The sequence below is a fragment of the Talpa occidentalis genome, unplaced genomic scaffold, assembly GCF_014898055.3.
Source record: "Talpa occidentalis isolate TD23 unplaced genomic scaffold, MPIMG_talOcc4v2.1, whole genome shotgun sequence".
Classification (NCBI taxonomy): Eukaryota; Metazoa; Chordata; class Mammalia; order Eulipotyphla; family Talpidae; genus Talpa; species Talpa occidentalis.
The window spans coordinates 65,850,035-65,870,098 of NW_026555331.1; the positions used below are offsets into that span (position 1 = coordinate 65,850,035).

The 20,064-nt window shown below is 37.2% G+C and overlaps 1 protein-coding gene across 1 annotated transcript in view; it reads right to left on the minus strand.

Annotated features, from left to right (window-relative positions):
- Nucleotides 1-242: 242 nt before the first annotated feature.
- LOC119241331 (oxygen-regulated protein 1) overlaps nt 243-20,064 on the minus strand; it is a 138,374-nt gene continuing 118,552 nt past the window's right edge. The window contains 6 exon segments of the mRNA XM_037506573.2: nt 243-301; nt 304-340; nt 343-443; nt 446-5,887; nt 7,939-8,110; nt 8,923-9,549. Coding sequence (XP_037362470.1) covers nt 243-301; nt 304-340; nt 343-443; nt 446-5,887; nt 7,939-8,110; nt 8,923-9,537 — 6,426 coding nt within the window. The 5' untranslated portion in view covers nt 9,538-9,549.

The following is a 20,064-nucleotide window of genomic DNA, read 5'->3' on the forward strand; positions in this document are numbered from 1 at the left end:
TAGAAGTAACAGATACAGAAAATAACATACATTCAGGAAAAACAGGAAATTTTCCAAATAGCAGAATAGAAACAGAATCTACAATTGTTGAAAAAATTAAGAACAGAGCAAGCTTAAACTCATTTTGAAGAAGTGACAATTCTCAGAGGTTGTCTACTCCATATCTATTCCATGTGCTTCCTCTTATTATGAAGAAAACATGTATTGGCTGCATGGTAATATTAGCTGTGCTAATAATGAAATTATACATCTTTTCATTCATCACTACTTTCAAGATCAGTTAAATCTAATTGGTTTTCCTTTCCCAAATGAAGATATTTTCATATTCAAAAATATAAAATATTCTAATATATTTCTGTCACTAAAATTTAAGGATGTCTCAACTTGGCAAAATAGGCAGGCTTGGCCAAGCATTTCAAAATAGAAATGATAGTTGATATTTCCCTTAGTAGTTGGTTAAAATTTGTTCTTGGGTTCTGGAATCTGTTATTTAATAAGTTGTTATTCTCATCAACTCTTTCATATACTTCATTTCTTTGATTATTAGGGTCTGATTTATTGAAGTGTGTCAAATGTACATTATCTACAACTAACAATGTATACAAGAAATTTACATAAAACCTTTTCTTTAAAGGAGACTGGAATTTTTTGAGATTTTTTTTCTTTAAATCCAAGAAATTCATTCTTTTTAATTTTCTTCTTTTATCCAACAAGTCCAACATGTTATTGAAATGAAGTTTATCAAATGTTTTGCTAATGGCATTATCAATAAATGTTTTTCTCCTACTTGCTTTTCTGTTCTCATCTCTAAGCATGTTTTTGTTTGACTGTAGAAAATATGGCTCTATTTTCATCCATAAATGCAGACCCAAGGAGTTTTCAATATCAGAATATTTACAATATGCAAATCCCCGGTCTTCCTCATTTGCAGGTTGGATAGTAACAGTTAGTATTGGGCAATGTTGACCACAAATAGCATAGAGTTTATCCAAAGAGTCACCTTCCTGAAGTGCACCATGAACTACATCACAACCAGGCAATGGTTGGTTTTTAATGGTATCATTAGAGACTGGATGAACTTTGTTACCACCTGGTGTAAAGACATGAGTGACTGATGTGCATGCTCTTTCCGACATTTGATTACCTTTCTGCTGTGCAAAGTGATCTCGTGTTCTCACCTTGGCACAAGTTTTATTTTGAACATCTACCAAATTCTCAAGAAAAGGCTCAGAGTCACTACAATGAGGCATGTTAAAATAATTGCATTTCAGTTCAAGAGTTTGAGTCAGTTCCTCCAATTCTGAGGAGGATCGTTCAGCCAGGCTTGCAGCTGTGCCCAAATTTTCCAAATGTGAATATGGCACCTCACTGCTGCTATTACCAAGTAAAGCATCCACTGATGTGTACATGTTTTCACATATGCCAGAATTTTCAAGTGATGACACTCTTCGCAAATGATTTTCTTTTAGAAGCCACTTGCCTTTGTCAATCAGTACTCCTTCCTCTATATTCCTCAAGACTTTATGTTCATTTTGTTTTGTTTCATGCTCCACAACATCTCCTCCATGATAACTGGCCCTTATGTCATTAAAGTGACATTTATCTTGTCCTTCCTCCTGAAATTTCTGCAGCACAGATGAACTACTAGGTATCTGTACAGAAGAGTCAAATGACTGACCTTCAGAATCATAAAGACCTACTTTCCTAGCACACTGAAATTCCACAGAATTGCAAGGATAAACCTGAGATGTGTTTATAGACCCAGGAAAAAAAGATGGTTTCATAAGCTGTGCTTTACCATAAAGTGTTTCTATTGTCCTTTTAACAAATCCCTGATTGTATCCTTTATCTTGGACAATCACCTCATCAGTATCATTGGAGCAATTATGTGGGTGCTCATTCTCACTGCCCAGTGGATAGTCTAACCAAGCAGAATTTACTTTACTTTTAAAGCAGTTTTTAAAATCAAGAGAGGACCCTGAATAACTTCCAATTTCCATGTTTTTCACCATCACTTTAACTCTCATTTTAGTGTCTCCTTCATTGAGATCCTTTTCAGTATTTTGGTTAGAATCATAGCAAAATACTAAAGATGTTGGTGCTGCCAGCTTCCTACTGATTTTCTCACAAATTACACCATTCCTACTTTCTTCTTCTACAATGTTCCTGTTTGAGACTTTCACCATTTTCAAATTTTTGCCCACTAGCTTTTTTTTGATTGATTGTTCAGGGGTTTGCTCTCTTGCATTCGCCTTCGCATTAAAGATAACAGTGTCCTGGTTTTCTAATTCTTCAAAAGATTCTAAAGCTGAAATGTTTCCTTCACTTGATGTCACGCTGTTGGTTACTGAGCCTGTTTCTTCAGAAGTCTTTGATTCTTCCTTATCAAAGGATGTATATGCATTTGTTTGCTGGAATTTCTTTAATGAACAATTTTGAGAATCTACAGAACTATGTTTCTTATCAAATTCTGATTCAGCTGCATTTAGGAAAAAGTCACAATGGCTTAAATCACTGGTATTGTGGTGTGGCACCACCAAATTAAAGTCATTTTTACATCTTAGGTCTGCCAAAATATGTAGGTCTTCCTGAACCTCATCAAGTCGTTCTAATACCTCAGTTGATTCCAAATTATCAGTATAAGGGTTTTCTTTAGAATTTAGAAAATCACCGCAATTGCAGACTCTGTTCGGAATGTAGGACTCATCATTTGGGCAAGATGTCTCATAGATAAGGTTTTCCTCATGAGCACACGCTTTATGGGAAGCCACAGCATCAGTAAGTAAACAGATCTCTCCCAGGAAACAAGCCTTATCCAGGTAGGTCTGATTCATAGCACAGTCATCACTAGGGAAAAAAGTATCACTGGGGTTACAAGTCTTTTTTGGATGGTCAGTCTTATTCACAGTGTACCTCTCACATGGAGAACAAGTCACCTCTGAAACACAGACTTCCGGGGAACAATCCTCACTGGTAGAGGAGCTTCTATCTAAGCAAATTTTCTGGGTTTTTTCATTTTCAGTGCACTTTAGAACTCTCAGAATGTGGGGGATCAAACAATTTGCAGAAGGATCTACTGGCTCTATGTTTTGTTCTTTCTCTGTGAGTCCAAGGTGATTTGTGGTTGACACCATTAAAATGGTCACAGCAGCCTTCAAGTCATCAGCTTCCTCTGTGATGGCAATGTGCTTTAGAACCTCCAACAAAGCAAGTATTTCTGAAGTTCTGCTGGTAATCTTGTGAGGATCACCTTGACAGAAGTTATCCATACTTCCCTTTAGGTTTAACACCAGGAGCCAAGCTAAAAGGACATTAGTGGATGAATTACATATTGTGGAAGGAAAGGGAACACCTGCAAGTGAAACTGGCATTTGAACAATTCCATCCTGTGTCTTGTGAATACTAGGAACTAAATTTTGTAGTTGGTAAAGCAACAGGACTGATAAAAGGTCTTTTGGAGTGTCTTCTTCCATAGGATCTACTTGAACGGCAACTTCTACACTTTGCCCTTTTGTAGCTAAGTTTACTTCTTGGTAAATAAGATTTACCTCTGGTACTGACTTTTCAGCATATACCTTACTTTTAGTAATATGATCACCAATAACTGACTGTGACAAAGTACAATATTCATGCAGGGAAAGCAAGTAAGCATCATTCAGAGTTCCACTATGGCTGTCATAGAGATCTTTGGGGAGTTCTTCACTGTTAACTTTGTTAAAAGATTTACCTACCTCTTTGCCTAGATTATCTCCTACCAAGCTGTCATTTTTAGCTATGTGCTTATCACTTTCTACAACAAAATTATTTCCCTTCCCAGAATTTGCATGGGAATTATTTCCTAGAAGACCACTGTTAAAATTTACCACATTTCTTCCCTTTTTGCATATTGGAGCTGACTTTCTAGGTTGGAAGGCTGGATGTGGCTTTATGATCTGCAACCGTCCCTGTTTATAATTTTGAACTGAATGATGGGTAACATCCTCAGGATAAATGGTTGTTTTCAAAGAAGTTAAGGAATTTGCCTTGATTGTAGCATGTTGTTTACTTATAGTTGTGCCTGATTTCAACTTAGCTCCTCTGTGCTTTCTCTGACTTTTTAAAGTTACATGTGAGTTCACTTTGGAATCTAAATTCTTCTCTGCCATTCCTCTCAAATTCCAAGATGTCATTTCTGTATGAGCCTGTGGTCCCCAAAATGTATTTGATTTTTGCTCAAGAATGTTAAACAGAGAAAATGAATTTTTATTTTCCAAAGTATTTCTGCAATATTTAAATGCATTATAGGGAAATACTTTGTCTCCTTGATCAATTTCTATTTTTGTAGGTCCTCCTAATAAACTTAATTTGTTTAGTGGTCTGGATTTTCTTTTGGCTAAAAGTCCTTGAAGCTTGGGATTTGGAGTAGTATTTAATTTGTTTCTATGGATATCCCTGGAATTCACAGAGCTGAGATTATTGTGGGAACAAAAATAATTCGACTCAAATACCGTCTCACTTGCATGGAGGTCTCCCTCATAAAGCATCCCTCCTTTAAGGGGACTGTGTGTAACTTGCAATATAGTTTCCTCTGTAATTCTACGTCCTTTGCTTATTCTCTTGCTTTTACTGGGGAGTCCTGTGCTTACAATGTCCCCATCTTGACAACAAGAATCTATCACTTGCTGATGGGATTTCTTTTTCTTTTTGCTGGCAACAGATGATGAAATCTGCTTTTTATATTCTGGAAGTTTTGTAAAACCACAATGAGTAAATTCATTAATTAATCTGTTAATTCTTGAAGTGACAGCAGAGGATCCTACTGCAAATGGAGTCTCAGAGAAAATTTTGTCAGTGCCAGAGTTATTATCTGAAGATTGAGTTGTATCTGCTAAAATAAGACTGAACCTATCATCAGTGTTACCATAACTACTGAAGTTCTTGATCCCAGGCTGTTTGTCTGATGTTTCAGTATCAACTACACCTTCCTCCAGAGCTGAATTTTCTGATACAGTCCGCGGCAAGGCATTATTATGGGATATCTCTAACATCTTCTGACTTGTAATTTCTACAACACCAGCACTTATTGTGCTTGACTTGGGCAGTTTGTTTTCCTTTTTTCTTTCTAAAGATGACTCCATCTGCTCATTGTTATTGATCTGAGCAAGTACTGGTTTGTTAGATACTGATGAAACTTTACTGCAAGAACATGTGAACACGTGATACTCAGATTTGTTTTCCCTATCTTTCTGTCTAATTATTTTCTCTTGAACTTCAGTTTCTGATAATAAGGTCACTCTCCCTGCGACAGATTTCTTCTGTCTCACTCTCCTAGGTCCAGGAGTAGGAGGCCTATAAAAGTGACACTTGTCTTGATCTTGAGTTCCCTGAACGGTATCTGTGTCTACAGCAGCATTCTCCCAATTAGCAGAACTGCAAGTTTCAACCTCTTGATCTGTCTTTTGAGTGTTTATCTCCTCTGCCAAAGTGCCATCTTGATTATTGCCTTTCTCCATAGGTGAGACAACTGCAGACAATGAGCAAGCTGCAATCTCTATACCAGATGAGCCATCATCTGTTTTTCCTGGAAAACTGCTTATCTTACTCTTTTCATCACTATTAGAAAGATCACCTCTACTGACAGTTGTTGTCCACTTTATGGTTTCTTCCTCTTTTATCTTAAATCGAACTTTCATCTCAATTGTCATAGTGCCATCATCATTAAAGATAACTGATTTTTCAACATCATCTTTAGAAGGACATATTAATAAATTCTGAGAATCGTTTTTTTCTAAGGCCAAGTAATTCTCAGGAGCAAAAGACTGGTCTGAGTAGCAACCATTATTATCCATATTGCCAGAAGAAACACAATAAACCTGGGACCTTGGACTTGAAAGTGTATGTGTATTCGCTTTCAAATTTTAAGAGTAAAAGATGCCCCCACAACAAAATAAAATGCGGGAAAAAATTATAAATATCCAATAGAAGAGGCAGCAAAGAAAGAAAAGAAAAAATAATGAATTAGTGCAAAAAAATCTTTTTTCTAAATTTCATACTCAGATATTGTTTCTCACCTCTATGGATTCATTGGCTGAGATCAATGTCTTATCTGATACATTTCTACAAACTACTCTTAAAAAGAACCTATATCTACTTTAATTTTAACAATTGAACTGAACAATTTTAATAAGTATAAATTGCTAAAGATTCTAGCAAAAATAGAGATTTATGTGAAGTTTTGTTTTGTTTCATTTGTTTACCAAAACTAAAACTGAAATCAAACCAAGTGTTACATACATATTCAAACAAAGCAAGTAGTAATGTGTGGTGGTATTCATTTTCCTACCTGTGAATATCCAAGTGAGAGATCTATATAACATTATGAATGCTAAAACATTTTTACTATTGACTTTAAAGGCTAAATTAATCAAATAATAATTATTATCATTTACTTTGTATAATCAAGACACTTGATTTAATACAGAGCAGAAAAGAAAACAGGGCTAGGCAGGACCAAATATCTAGTTATCTTTCTAGTAAGTATCTCCAGAGATAACCTTGACACTCATATTCCTTAAATTCAATCAAATTCCTATTAGTTGTTTTACATAGACTTTCACATGCCTGACATCAATTAAATACTTTTAACTTTGTAGCATGTAAGCCCAGAAATATTTTCTTTTATTTTGGCTATACTTTCATCAAAATTTTAAATGAAAATGTCTCACTTATAATTTTTTGACTCTATTTTTTTAAGTAAAAATTAACAAAGCCCTCAGATTCCCTAAAGTCATTATAAATCATACTCAGCACCCTGTATCAGAAACAAAACATTTTGGTAAAATGATCAAGATGAAACTGTACCATGGTAAGCAAAATATGTATTTGGCAGGTAATGCCTACAAAATTTAAAAATAATTATCTATTGAGTTTATCCATAAAATAACTAAGTAACAACAAAAAATAATAGATGGGTTTCACCCATTTTACCAATAAGTAGTGAGACTAATATTACTGAAAATGCCTATGATTACTTGTCTAAATAGAATAAAAACTAAAATGTAAATAACAAATGCCAATCAATGCATTAACATAGAGTTTACACATTGGACACAATGAGTAAAGACATAATTAGGGAATTTACAGGCAACCCCACAATCCTGGGCTTCCTTCTCCCCTACACAAACACAGTGTCACCCTATGCAGCACTTCCTAAGTAGTGATCTAAATTGTTATTAACCAGCATGGATTGGCTACAAGAGCCCCTTTTTTTGTCTTTTAATAAATAAAAGGTGGATCTAAGGACCTGTGATTTTTACTGGAATAACTTCAGGAAAACTTCAGAAAATAGAGCATGTTTGTAGTTAGACATTTTTTAAAATGCAATCACTCAACTAACCTGCTAAGCTCTGCTGTGATATTTCACCAGTACTATTTAGAGAAAACCCTCTAACTACCAAAGGTGTCATTTACACACATTCCATACAACTCTTCTCCAAATCAAGAAATGCTAGCATTTTGATTTTTTATCTAGATATACATGCCCAAAAAAGAAAAAACTCATCAATTTAAATAGCTATGTCATCTGGTAAAATATAGCTGAAGAGGTGTGAATCTATTTCCCAAAATCAAATGCAGTATTGTAAACCAATGCTACCTCAATAAAAATAAACTACAATGTTACCGCAATAAAAATAAATTACGAAAACCAGGTACATCACTAATTGATTTGGAAATGTCTGAAAAATATATCAAATCTCTGACTCTTTCTGTAAACTAAACTAATTTCAGTTTAAATGTTTTTAATGCCCTCTTTTTCTCTTTTGTGATAAAGGAACTTAGTGGTTTAAGTTAATGTCACTTAATCATTTAACATGGATTTTTATTGTTGAAATAAAAAACATCAGAGCTAAAATAAATATGTAAATAAATTGAGGCGATGTATTTATTTAAGTGACTTACTCTTTCTGCTTTCTGACCTAGCAATTCCTTTGGGGTACACATGATGTGAGATCCCTGGTAATCTAGCAGGAAGCAAGTACTTTTGGATGTCATAATTTCCTGGTTTGAATGGCTCCCTTCCTGCTGCCACCACAGCCCCAGAGCTCAGGATCACCGCCTGGAGACTAGGAACCTAGAAGGAATAAAAGAGTTATTGTCCCTACATAAGCAAAGGGAGTTTAGTTCTTTCCATGTGTAATTTTGTAACTGACTGAATCAATTTAACAACCTCCCAAGCTTGAAAGGTATCCTCACCAAACCAATGATAACTGAAAATACCAAAGCTAGGGAGGTTGGGGGAGGTGGGTAGGAAGGAGGGGATGTCCATGGATTGGTTACAAACAACATCCTTACTGACCTTATTCAGCCTACCTACTAGCTGAAGAAACCTGTCTTCTGTTTACTAAAGAAATCTAAAACATATGCAGTACTTCCTTGTACTTCCCTCACGAAAATATATAGCTGTAGCCAAATGTCTACCCTCAGCCAGCTAAGAAAGGACGTGGAGGGCAGGGCAGGGCCTAAAAGGTTAGCTCCTGTAAAAACACTGTCAGTTGCATGGGGAAGTTCCCCCGAGATGCTATTTGCAGGTATCCTAAGAAAATGCTTTCTATACCTAATAAAATATCGCTGTTGGCTATTCCTTTTCAAGAAATATCACCAATATAGGATTAGATTCGGTGCTCAGGAACAGGAGAAAGGGAGTACGTGGTAGAAAAAAAAGAGTATCACGATTGTGGCCGAAGCCTCGTCCAGTTCTGACCCTCCACCCAAGAGCACCAGCACCCTCCAGGAACGTGGAAAAACACACAGACAAGTTCCCACATGCACACTCTCCATCCAGAGCACCCGCATACACACACGCGCGCCCACCACGAGGCCTTCCCTTTCCTGGGGCTCGCTCCGCTACTCAGCTCAAAAGAGAGGAGCCTGCAGAACGCTCACCTTTCTTCCATCCGTGGCATACAGTTTAGTCACCGGGCACTGGAGGACCTCTGTCAGGTGCTGCAGAAAGGCCTCAAACGTCTGGGTGACCCGCCTGCCTAGAAGGACCACACGCCTCGTCTTAGGGTCGCCGTTCCGGAAGACCACGAGCCTCCGCGGGGCGCGCAGCATGTGGGGAGCAGCCGCGGCAGCTGCGTGGGCGCGGTGAGCCTGCGTGATGACGGCCCGACTGCTAAGCCAAGGAAGTGGGCGCCTGCGAACCTTTTCCAGGTCTACTGGCTGAACCTTCTTGCCGTGAGAGCACAGGTATGACTTGCCATCCTCCAGATCCTCCAGGCTCGTGATGATGTGCCTTCCCCGCGGGGTGCTGATATTCCTCACCCCGAAAGGTAGAGGCACTTTCTTTGACAAGTTATCCAGCAGAGCATCAAATGACTTCATCGAACGAGGATTGATTACCACTTTAACCCCGCCGAATTGCTGGTCTCCGCTCTTGTAGAAGCTGATCCTTTTGGCCACAACAGGATGAGTGAGGCTCACATGGCGCTGGGAAGACACCTGACCTTCAGAAGAAGTTGGATGAATCATAGAAAAACTAAGAGGAGTTTCGCTCATTTTGGCTGAGACCTAGGAAAGAAAGGAAATTATTCTTCTCCAGAATAATAGCATCATAAAGAAAACATGATAATGCTAACGCAAGCTAATTATAATTGTAAAACTGAGGCCATCCCTAGAATTTTATTCATTCATTTATTCATTCATTACACCTGCGATTTTGAAAGACAATTTTAAGGGGCTTACAATAAAAAGACAAACAGTTAAGTAAGATATTTACGATTTAAAGATAAAAATAACCTGAAGGAGTTATCTAGGGCATAGATTTTTTTTTTAAGATTTATTTATTCATGCATACAAGAACCTGGATATAGGTCAGATGTGCAGGAGGGTGAAAGTACTCACCAGAGATAGAAAGGGGAATAGAAAAGGCAAATTGACTGAAATACACTATTGAGGGGAGCAGTGGGGGAGACAAGAGAGCTCTGCCGCACTATGTGGGTATCTCCCCAGCTGGTGGGGATGGAATCCGCACTGCAGAGGCTGCGGACAGCTTCGCAGCGCTGCGTTCAACAGCCAGCACCACCAGGGAGGCCCTAGGTGGTGCTAGGGCTAGGGTGGTGCTATCTACCCTAGGGGGTAGATATTTTTTTCAGTTATGTATACATCCATGCTGTGGAAAGCTATGCAACCACTGAACTTGGCTCTGTAGTTCTGGATTTATTAGCATAGAAAAATTATTATTATGTCCTATTACTAAGTGAAAAAACTATTTGTAAGATACATATGCAATGCCACTGGTTTATGTGGATACAGGGCCTCTGCAGTGGTGCCGCTGGTTCAGCGCAGCGCTGTGAAGCTTTCCGCAGCCTCTGCAGCACGGGTTCGATTCCCGGCCGCCAGGTAGAGGCCCACGTGGTGTGACAGACCATGTGGTCTTTGGTCCATCTGCCTGTTCTGCTCCCTTCTCTGTCACTGGTGAATCCTCGCACCATCCCACGCCTCTAACTTGTACCCTAGTTCTTTTTTTTTTAAAGATTTATTTATTTGTTTTATACAAGAACCAGGGTATAGGCCAGATGCGCGGGAAGGTGAGAGGATTCTCCAGAGTCTGAGCGGGGAACAGAACAGGAAGACTGACGAAATACACTGTTGAGGGGAGCAGCGGGCGAGACAGGAGAGGTCTGCCACGCCATGTTGGGCCCTCGCCGGCTGGCCGGGATCGAACCAGCGCTGCAAAGGCTGCGGACAGCTTCACAGCGCGCCGGTCAACCACCTGCGCCTCCAGGGGAGGCCCTGTACCCCAATCCTTGTATAAATAAATAAATCTTTAAAAATATATATATACGGATACATATTTATTATACTAGTAGGAAAAATTTAAGTATGTGCCGCACCGTGTTAATGGTGGCTGTCTAGCAGAGTTGTGGACAATATTTTTGCTTTGTACACATTGCTAAATTTTGTGACTTTAAATTAATAAGTATTATTGAAAAAATAAAGAAAAGATACAAATCAGAAATCATGTAATGAGAAAAGTAAGAGAGTTTTGCAATTGGTTGATTTAGTTCTGCATGTCCTAGCACTCAAGGAAAATGTGGAAAGTTTACAAAGTTTAAATTGTCAATGGGGGGGGTTGAAATTGTATGGGGAATATAAAAATAAAATTTATTATTAAAAAAATTGTCTGTTGAATGAAATGAAATTAGTTCATCTGGAGGAAAGTGTTTTTCTGACATGAAATTCTAGAAGGAATGTATCACATAGATCTTTGAATATGTTTACTTAAATATATGTATGTTTCCATTACAGATTATACAAAACACAAATTAATTATCTAACACAGTGATAATCCTACTTTAAGGAAAAACAACTGTTTTTTAATGAATGACTGCATTAGTCTGGGCTGCTGAAAATGGTGCAATCTGTGTGTTGCTCCCAGAGGTTTTTTTGTTTGTTTGTTTGTTTTTAAAGATTTATTTATTTATTTATACAAGCATTGGGTACAGTCAGAAGCACGGGAGTGTGAGAGAATTCACCAGAGCAAGAGCAGGGAGCAGAGCAGGCAGACTGACGAAACACACTGCTGAGGGGAGCAGCGGGCGGCAGGAGAGGTCTGAGCACCATGTGGGACCCTCGACCAGCGGCCAGGGATCGAACTGGCACTGCAGAGGCTGCGGGCAGCTTCGCAACCCAGCACTCAACCACTGTGCCACCGGGGAGGCCCTCCAGAGTGGTTTTAAAATGAAAACTTTAAGAATTTGAGGGCTATTTCAGCTCTTGAATAGAGGTATTCTGCTTCCACTTCCAAGTAAAACTAGTTTCTAACTGTTAAGTGAGCAGCTTATGGATGGGCTTATCTAGTTCTAGGCTTGTTTTTCATATGTATCTTATTGTGGCTATGTTCTGTTGCTTTAAGTCTATGTAATTATTAGTGTCTTTTAACTAAGAAAGAATGCCCTGCAGCCCAGAAGACCATTTGAGCAAAATAAATAAATGTGATCAATATTACAGAGATGAAAAAGGCATGTTTGTCATGAGAAATCAACTAGAAATCCAGCTCAAATCACTTAAATATTTACGAGTTGTTAATTAACATTCTTCATATATCTGTGATATGATTTGCAAATCTTATTTATATGTAACTTAGGAAAATGCACTAAAAGATCAACTTAGAATTAGAATGTGTCTCCTCTTCTCCCTCCCCAATAGTTTAAAGTAATTATAGTACTTAAGGCATGGACATCATGAGTTGGGGAATCAGCTTTGCGATGGAGTCAGCAAAACTGCAATCTTGTCTCATCCTTGGCTGATAAACTTTGAACTGACCTTGGAAAAGCTTCTTAATCCCCCATGCCCTCACCAACTATAGAGATGAGTTCCTTCAGTATTTAAATAAGAAACTTCAGAATTGTAGTTTAGGTTGGTTTACTTATACATTTATTTGAAAATATTTTACATGAATAGTGTTTGAGATACATTTTTCACCTAATTTTGAAAAATTATACTTATCTATAAAAGTACATAATGAAGCTTTTAATTTTAATAATTTTCTGCCTGGATCTCACTATTTGAAAATTTGTCATCAACCTGGTGATCACATTGGGATCACAATTATGTGAGCTGATATGCAAAGGGTTTTGTTTTGGAGAGGGTGGGAAGGATATTGCCAGGATAAAAGAAGGTTTTGTACTGAGATCAGGAGAGACATCATGGGGAAAAAGGATAGTTGGAGAGAAGTGTCACCCATTGTCCCTATCTCATTGTTGCCTGGCCCAGAACACTGTTTTTGAGCCTAGTGCATAAAGGGATGAAGCTGAAGTAGCCATACTATGGGTAGATGCCAGCAACATAGCAATGGTGACACATTTGCAATGAAAGTACCTGTAGCAGGATGGTGGCCAGGCACCATGATGAGGAGGCTGTAGCAAAAATAAAACAAAAACATGAGTGCCTGTGGTCCTCACTGCATGTAAGAGGATCTGTGTGAACTCCTACATATCACTGAGGGATGTTTTAGAAAGAATGATGAGATTTTGCTTACATGCAGATATGGTTTAGTAACCAATGGTAAGGTGGTCCTTGTATATATATCATGATGGAGATTTAGTATTATCATTGACTAAAACACTGCTGCGCATGCAGTACACAATATCATCATTCGGAAAGAGAGTGCAAGCCAGAGTCTTCTGGGAGTGTGGATGAGCTTTTTTCTTGGCATTATCATGTTCTACTGAATCCAAGGGAAATTCATAGAGTAATTAAATATTACCATCCATTAAGGAGAAGTCTGAATATCAAAGAGGGGAGATGGGAATATCAAAGAGGGATGTGTAACCTAGCCAGAAAAATGGTAGTTCCCAGAGGAAATTCTGTATAAATCTGAGATGCCAGAGGCAAAGCATAGTAGAGATACCCACCAGAGGGAAGGCAGAGAATATTGCAGCACTAACCAGTGAACATGATCAAGACCAGCAACATGGTCAGTAAGTCTTGACCATAGAAGCTACCAGCCCTCCACAACCTTTACTTATCCAGTCTTAATTGTGAACCTTTCTGAATCAGCATTAAAGGCTATAATCAAAATGTGGATGAAAATTAAACAATGTTTTTATACATATATTTTAAGTAATAAGGTTTATTTTATACCCTCTGAAGTTGGGATAATACAGCAATACACTTAGAGGCTTTTCAGGAAACAAGTAAACTAAAGTGGTCTAATTCTGCACTCTGAAGGTTAGACAGAAGGAGAAGGGAGGTGCTGAAATGTTACAAGGGGAAAGGAGACTCTTAAGATCCTCCACTTTCTCACCATTCACTTCCCTAGAAGTAGAATGGAAATCTGTCTGCCAACAGTCCAAATTATCAGTATATTGAAATCTGCTTCTAATGACTTTTTTCCAATATCTTCCCCCGTTTTCTGCATTCTCTTCATTTCCTAAAGTCGAGCCATGGAATTAGCAAGAATACTACCATTGATTTTTAAGACTAAGCATATTTTTCACACCCTTTCATTCACTGGTTCAGCCATGGTTATGCTCTCCTGTGTCATCACTAGTCACAATCAATAGTGTATATAAGTCTGTGCTACTCAGAATGAAATAGTTGCTTCTACCCAGTGGGCTGTCCCTTCTCTTGACCACTCATTTGACAAAACAGATAACAGATTTACAAGATGCATGCACATCATTTCACTAATTATATTTTAATTTCCCACCATGTAGTAAGAATTCAGACAATTCAAAAAAGAGAATGAGGTAGAAGACAAAATGGAAAATGGGTATGTTCAGAATGTTAAATCAGAGATTCAGTGTTGCAATAAAAATTAGTTCCTTTTATAGATTATCATAACACTATGTAATGGGCTTGGGAGTTCAGAAAGGAAATACAACTATGTAGCCACAGCATTGTTGAATTATAAGCAGCTTCTGTCTATATTACATTCCACAGATTTCTCTAATGATAAATATCGCTGTTATAATCAGAAAAATAAACTTTACTCATATTTGAATACAGTAGAACATCTTAATTTTCTGATACAAACATTCCCTCCATCCTCTATATAAGCATATTGTGAAGTTTTCTGGCATATTTGGGTAAATGACAATAATTATTAGAAATATTTGTTCTTTTGTAATGGTTAAAGATAGATCACAAATCTAGATATATAACAGAAAATAAAGTACAACTGAATAAACATGGATTATTTTCAAAATAAAGATTTCAAATAGTTTTGTACTTACCAGAACTTGAAACTTCCCTTATTTAAAAAAAAAATGAACTTTAAATTGTTTGAATAATTCACATAAGTATTACTGGATATGTAACCTCCTCATTCTGAGCAAATGTACTAATGCCTTTGGACTTATTGTTAGTGTAGCTTCTCAGGGGTTAGGTACAGCCAATTAATTTAATCCAAGCTGATGTTAATCCCCAGACAGAACTCACCTTAAGAGACCGCAGCCAGAAACAAATCAGTTTGAGCATGTTCCACAGATCTGAAATATTTGTTTTTAAAGATTTATTTATGCAAAAATGGAGGCTACAAATGGGAAGGATTTGAGATTGTTCCTATTTTTCTAAGTTTGGCATTTAGTGCTTTAAATTTCCCTGATTATACTCTATTTTTTATTTATTTATTTATTTTTATTTTTATATTCCCCATACAATTGCAAGCCCCTTATTTTGACCCCAATTCCTCCTTTCCCCACCTCCCACCCCCCATAGAGTGTCTCTGGTTCATAGTTGTTTGTTGATTTTGATATTTTCTTTCTTATAGTTATTCTTTTTCCTGGTCCCTTAAGTTTTCTAGATTCCTGCTATGAGTAAGACCATCCGGTGTTTTTCTTTTTCTTTCTGGATTATTTCGCTGAGCATGATCTCTTCCATCTTATAACTCTTTTAGAGATTAAATTTTCAGTTAGAATTTTTACACATACACAAACACACACATTCTAGGCCAGATGTTGTTCTTCTTTAATTCTACCATGCATTAATGGAAGATACATAACAACTCTATACAAATTTCATTCTATTAAATTGAAAGGGAAGCAATATGTTCCAACTCATTCTATGCACCAACCCCTGATATCAAGGCCAGATGAGGACATCACATAAAGAGAAAATTATAGACAAACTTTCTTCATAAACATAGATACAAAGCTTCATAACAAAAATTTACAACTGGAAACTAATACTATATAAAAAGGATAATATATCATAACCAAGGGGTGTTTATCATACAAATATGGTGAGAAAACTAAAAGCATTTCTCCTAAGATCAGGTACAAAGCCAGGATTTCAAAAAATAAATAAATAAATAAATAAAGATTTATTTATGCATACAAGAACTGGTGTATAGGCCAGAGGTGTGAGGGGTGAGAGGGTGTTTGTGAACCAGAGACAGAGTGGGGAGCAGAACAGGCAGATCCCCTGAAATACACTGCTGAGGGCAGCAGTGGGTGAGGCAGGAGAGGTCTGCTGTGCCATCCCCAGGTCCCTGGCTAGGGATGAAACTCATGCTGCAGTGGTTGCAGATAGCTTCATAGGTTGTGTCTTAACCCCTTGCACCACCAGGGAAGCCCAAATCTGAAATATTTTTAATTAATGTTCCCTTCCATGTTCTTGCTTATGTAGTATCAGTCTCAGGAAAAAATACTTCGCCAATTCATATACATTTCTCTCCCAAATAGTCTTAGATCCACATTTAGTTAAGAGAAGATGATATTGTACAGCTAAAGATGAATTTCCTTGACATTTTATCATTTTTGATCACTAATTCTGAGTCAATATTTGCTCCTGGTGATCATTAAAAAAGAAAAGCTCTTAAGCCTTCTTATTTTTAATGTAAGCACTCCTGATTATTATCATATCAATGTAGTTCTAATGTAAATTACTATAAATGTAAACAATTTGGCCTCTCAGCATAAGACAAGGCAAGTAAGAGAGGTGCCATACCACAAAGTGGGGTAATTTTACTTCTGTACAGACAGCACACTTCCACTGCTGTGCTTAATGATGGGGTTTAAATGTTTCAGGATGTTGTTGTACATGAAGTTCCCAACCGAAACCTGCTGCTTCAAATGGCTGCCTGCAGTCTAATCTGATTGAGAGATAACTCCACTGATCAGATTTCTTACCAGTACTTGTCTCAGCTCTAAAACTACAAAAACAAGGTAAGGGGCACTGCCAGAAAAAAGAATTAGGTTCAAGCATGTGTTCTGAATAGTGTCTCCAAACAGTTCACAAAAGGAAAAAGATTATGAAATTGCACATTTTGCCTTATAAATACTGACTTTGTAATAAGTTACCCAATAAAATGTAAAAATAAGGAAAGAAGGAAGGAGGGAGGAAGGTAGGGAAGCAAAGGAGGAAAAGAGGAAATGGAGGGAAGTGAGAGGAAAGAAGGGAGACAGAAGGGGTAGATAAAGAGAAACACTTGTGTTTAACTTTGATGCAAATCTCCATTTATAGCTATCATTGTCTACACAGACTTTTTAATCCTTAAAAAGTGTATTTTACAGGGTAGTAATAGGTATGAATGCATCATTACCAGCTCCAAATTGAAGCACATATTTTAAAAGTTTGGAGTTAAATCAATCTGTCCTTAAACAGCTAAGTACTAATGAGGTATTTCTGTTGATTTTCTCTTACATCCAGCAATCCATGTCTAACAATCAATTCACATTCATTGTTTATATTTTGATACTGAAGAAATTTAAACTAAAGAAGTTCTCTGAGGCACATTTAGGAAAAGGGTAAAATTTCATACTTTAAGTCAATACAAAGGACTTTCCTTTCCTAAGCATCTCCCATAACACACATTCTACTCCCTTGACTTTAGTGGGGAACATGAACCCAGTATAGCTACTGCTCAATAGTGCCACCATACTGTCTTCCTGGCATCACTTGTCTCTGGCAGACACCATTTGGGAAGTCTAAACTACTGCTTCTCAAGCTTGAACATGGACATAAATTACCTGGGGATCTTGCTAACCTATGGTGTCTGACTTGGGTGTGGGCTATGGCCTGAAAGTCTACATTTCTAATAAACCAATGCATGCCCTTGACCACACTTTGATTAATGAGTCTAAGAAATGCCAGAGGCCTCTGTGGCAGGATTCATTTAAGGTTCTTCCCTAAAGAAGACCTCTGGGACTAGCTGTCTGTAATATCTGAACTCTGTTTAAGTCTATCTAGTCAATACTGACAGATCCCTGAGAGGCACATACAGTGCTTAAAAGTATATCCTTTGAAATTAGTCAGACCTCAGCTTACATCCTGTCTCTTCCTTCTGCTTTTCTGTGTAGTTGAGTCATTTGCTTCATTTTGTTATCCATTTCCCTAACCACAAAATGTGGGAAAATACCTACCTTATAGGCTCAGTGTGAGGATTAAATAAGATAATATTCATTATGCATTTCGCAAAGTGCCTACATGTTATAATAAGTGTTCCATAAATGGAAGTTACTGTTTTTGCCATATAATCTTTTAAAACACTTCTGTGATCTTCACAGTCTTCAGTAAAATGTCCCCAGACCCCAATATGCCATACCATCTTGATCTGACTCCAGCTTACTTTTCTAATTTTATCTCAACCCATATGTAGCTTGAATTACTTGACATTTCTTAAATGTGGCTCTGGACTTTAGCATATATTGTTTGTTTGTTTTTACTTAGAATGCCTTCTCCCTCAATTATTATCATCCACTTTTTTTAATATACGTCTTAGAAAGCTTGCTTGAATCCTCACCTTCCCACTATAAAAACATTAGTTGCTGAAAAGATACCCTCTACTGTGCTGTCTTATCTGTTTAAATATATGCTCTCACACATTTCATACTGCACAACATTTAGTGGCTCCTAAATCACTAAGTTTATTAAAGTACCAGAAGTATAACTTAATACCTCAGAATTTCTAGAAACAGTTCAGTGCCTTATATCTAGCAAACTTTGATAAGTATCTACTGTGTTTAATTTAGTATGTGTAGAGGTGTATATACCAGAAGAACCCTGCCTCGTTGGAACTGCAAGAATTTGTCACTCTTGGAAAACCCAAGGAACTCAGGATAAAGATCAGATTATTTTAGGAAGCATAATCATTTTGTACAGTTAGTATAGAACAATCCCATTGTCCTTCCCATCAAAACCTCATGGACTAGTGTGGTCCATTCTGATGAAGTAAATTTACTAGATTTTGAAACTGTATGGTCTCTATTTTGGAGATCAGTTCTCATATGTCAACTCTTCTGGACTTTGAAAGTGGCATCTGTCTTAGTTTGCTCAGACTGCTATAACAATACAATAAATTGGGTGGCTAAAACAACAGACATTTGTTTCTCTCAGTTATAGAGACTAGGAAGTCCAAGATAGAAGTGCCAGGCACATTGGTTCCCAGTGAGAGCCCTCTACCTGGCTTTCAGATGACTGACTTTTTACTGTGTGCTATTGTGGCAGAGACAAAGGAAGAGAGAGAGAAAGACTGTGTCTCTAACCATACAGGCACTAATCCTATTGTAAGGAATCCACTCTCTTTACCTAATTATCTCCCAAAGGTTGAAATCTAGTTGCCATCACATTGGGAGTTAGGACTTCAGTGTTTGAATTTTGTGTGCACAATTCAGTCCATAATAGTGTTTCTCTATTGACTGATTTTTTTATATAATCTTCCTCATCAATTGATTTGTTTATTTATTCATTCTGCAGATTTTTAATGTACACACATCATTTACTGAGCACATTGTGGTAAAAACAACAACTACAAACATTCTTGCCTTCATGCAACTTACATTAATCAGCAGTGGCAAACTATAAACAAGCCCTCAACATGTTAGGTAATGCTAGGTACTATGGAGAAAAATGAAGCAAAGTAGGAGTTATAGTGGTACAGGTCAGGAAAGACCTTGAGATGATTACATGTGAAAGATACCTGAAAGCAGTTAGAGAAAAAGATATACAGATATTGGACAGAGAATGTCCCTAGTGGGAAAAAAATAAGTTCAAAAATCCTGAGTGATACTGGATGGTCTCACTCATAGCAGGAATCTAGAAAACTTAAAGGGACCAGGAAAAATAATAACTATAAGAAAGAAAATATCAAAATCAACAAACAACTATGAACCAGAGACACTCTATGGGCAGGTAGGGGGCGGGGAAAGGAGGGATTGAGGTCAAAATAAGGGGGTTGTAATTGTATGGGGAATATAAAAATAAAATTTAAATTAAAAAACAAGAAAAGAATAGGGAAACAATAATTTTAAATTTAAGCAATTCTAGCATTTTATTAAAGTTCCTTTATATTTTGGAAAAAAAAAAGATTCTGAGTGAAAGGTGCTGGAAGTATTTAAAGTATTTGGAAAATGATAAGAAAGCTAGTATGGCCAGAGTGACAAGACATAAAATTATGTAGGGCCTTGGACCCTTTGGTAAAGACTTTGATTTTAAATGAGAAGAAATAATAAATAGGGTTTTATGAAAAGAAGTAATGTACTACCTTATATTTCTAAGGCTACCTTTGAATATTGTATTAAAATTGAGGAATAGATGAAAGGGAAGATGGCAGAGTAAAAAGTGCTAAAATCTGAACCC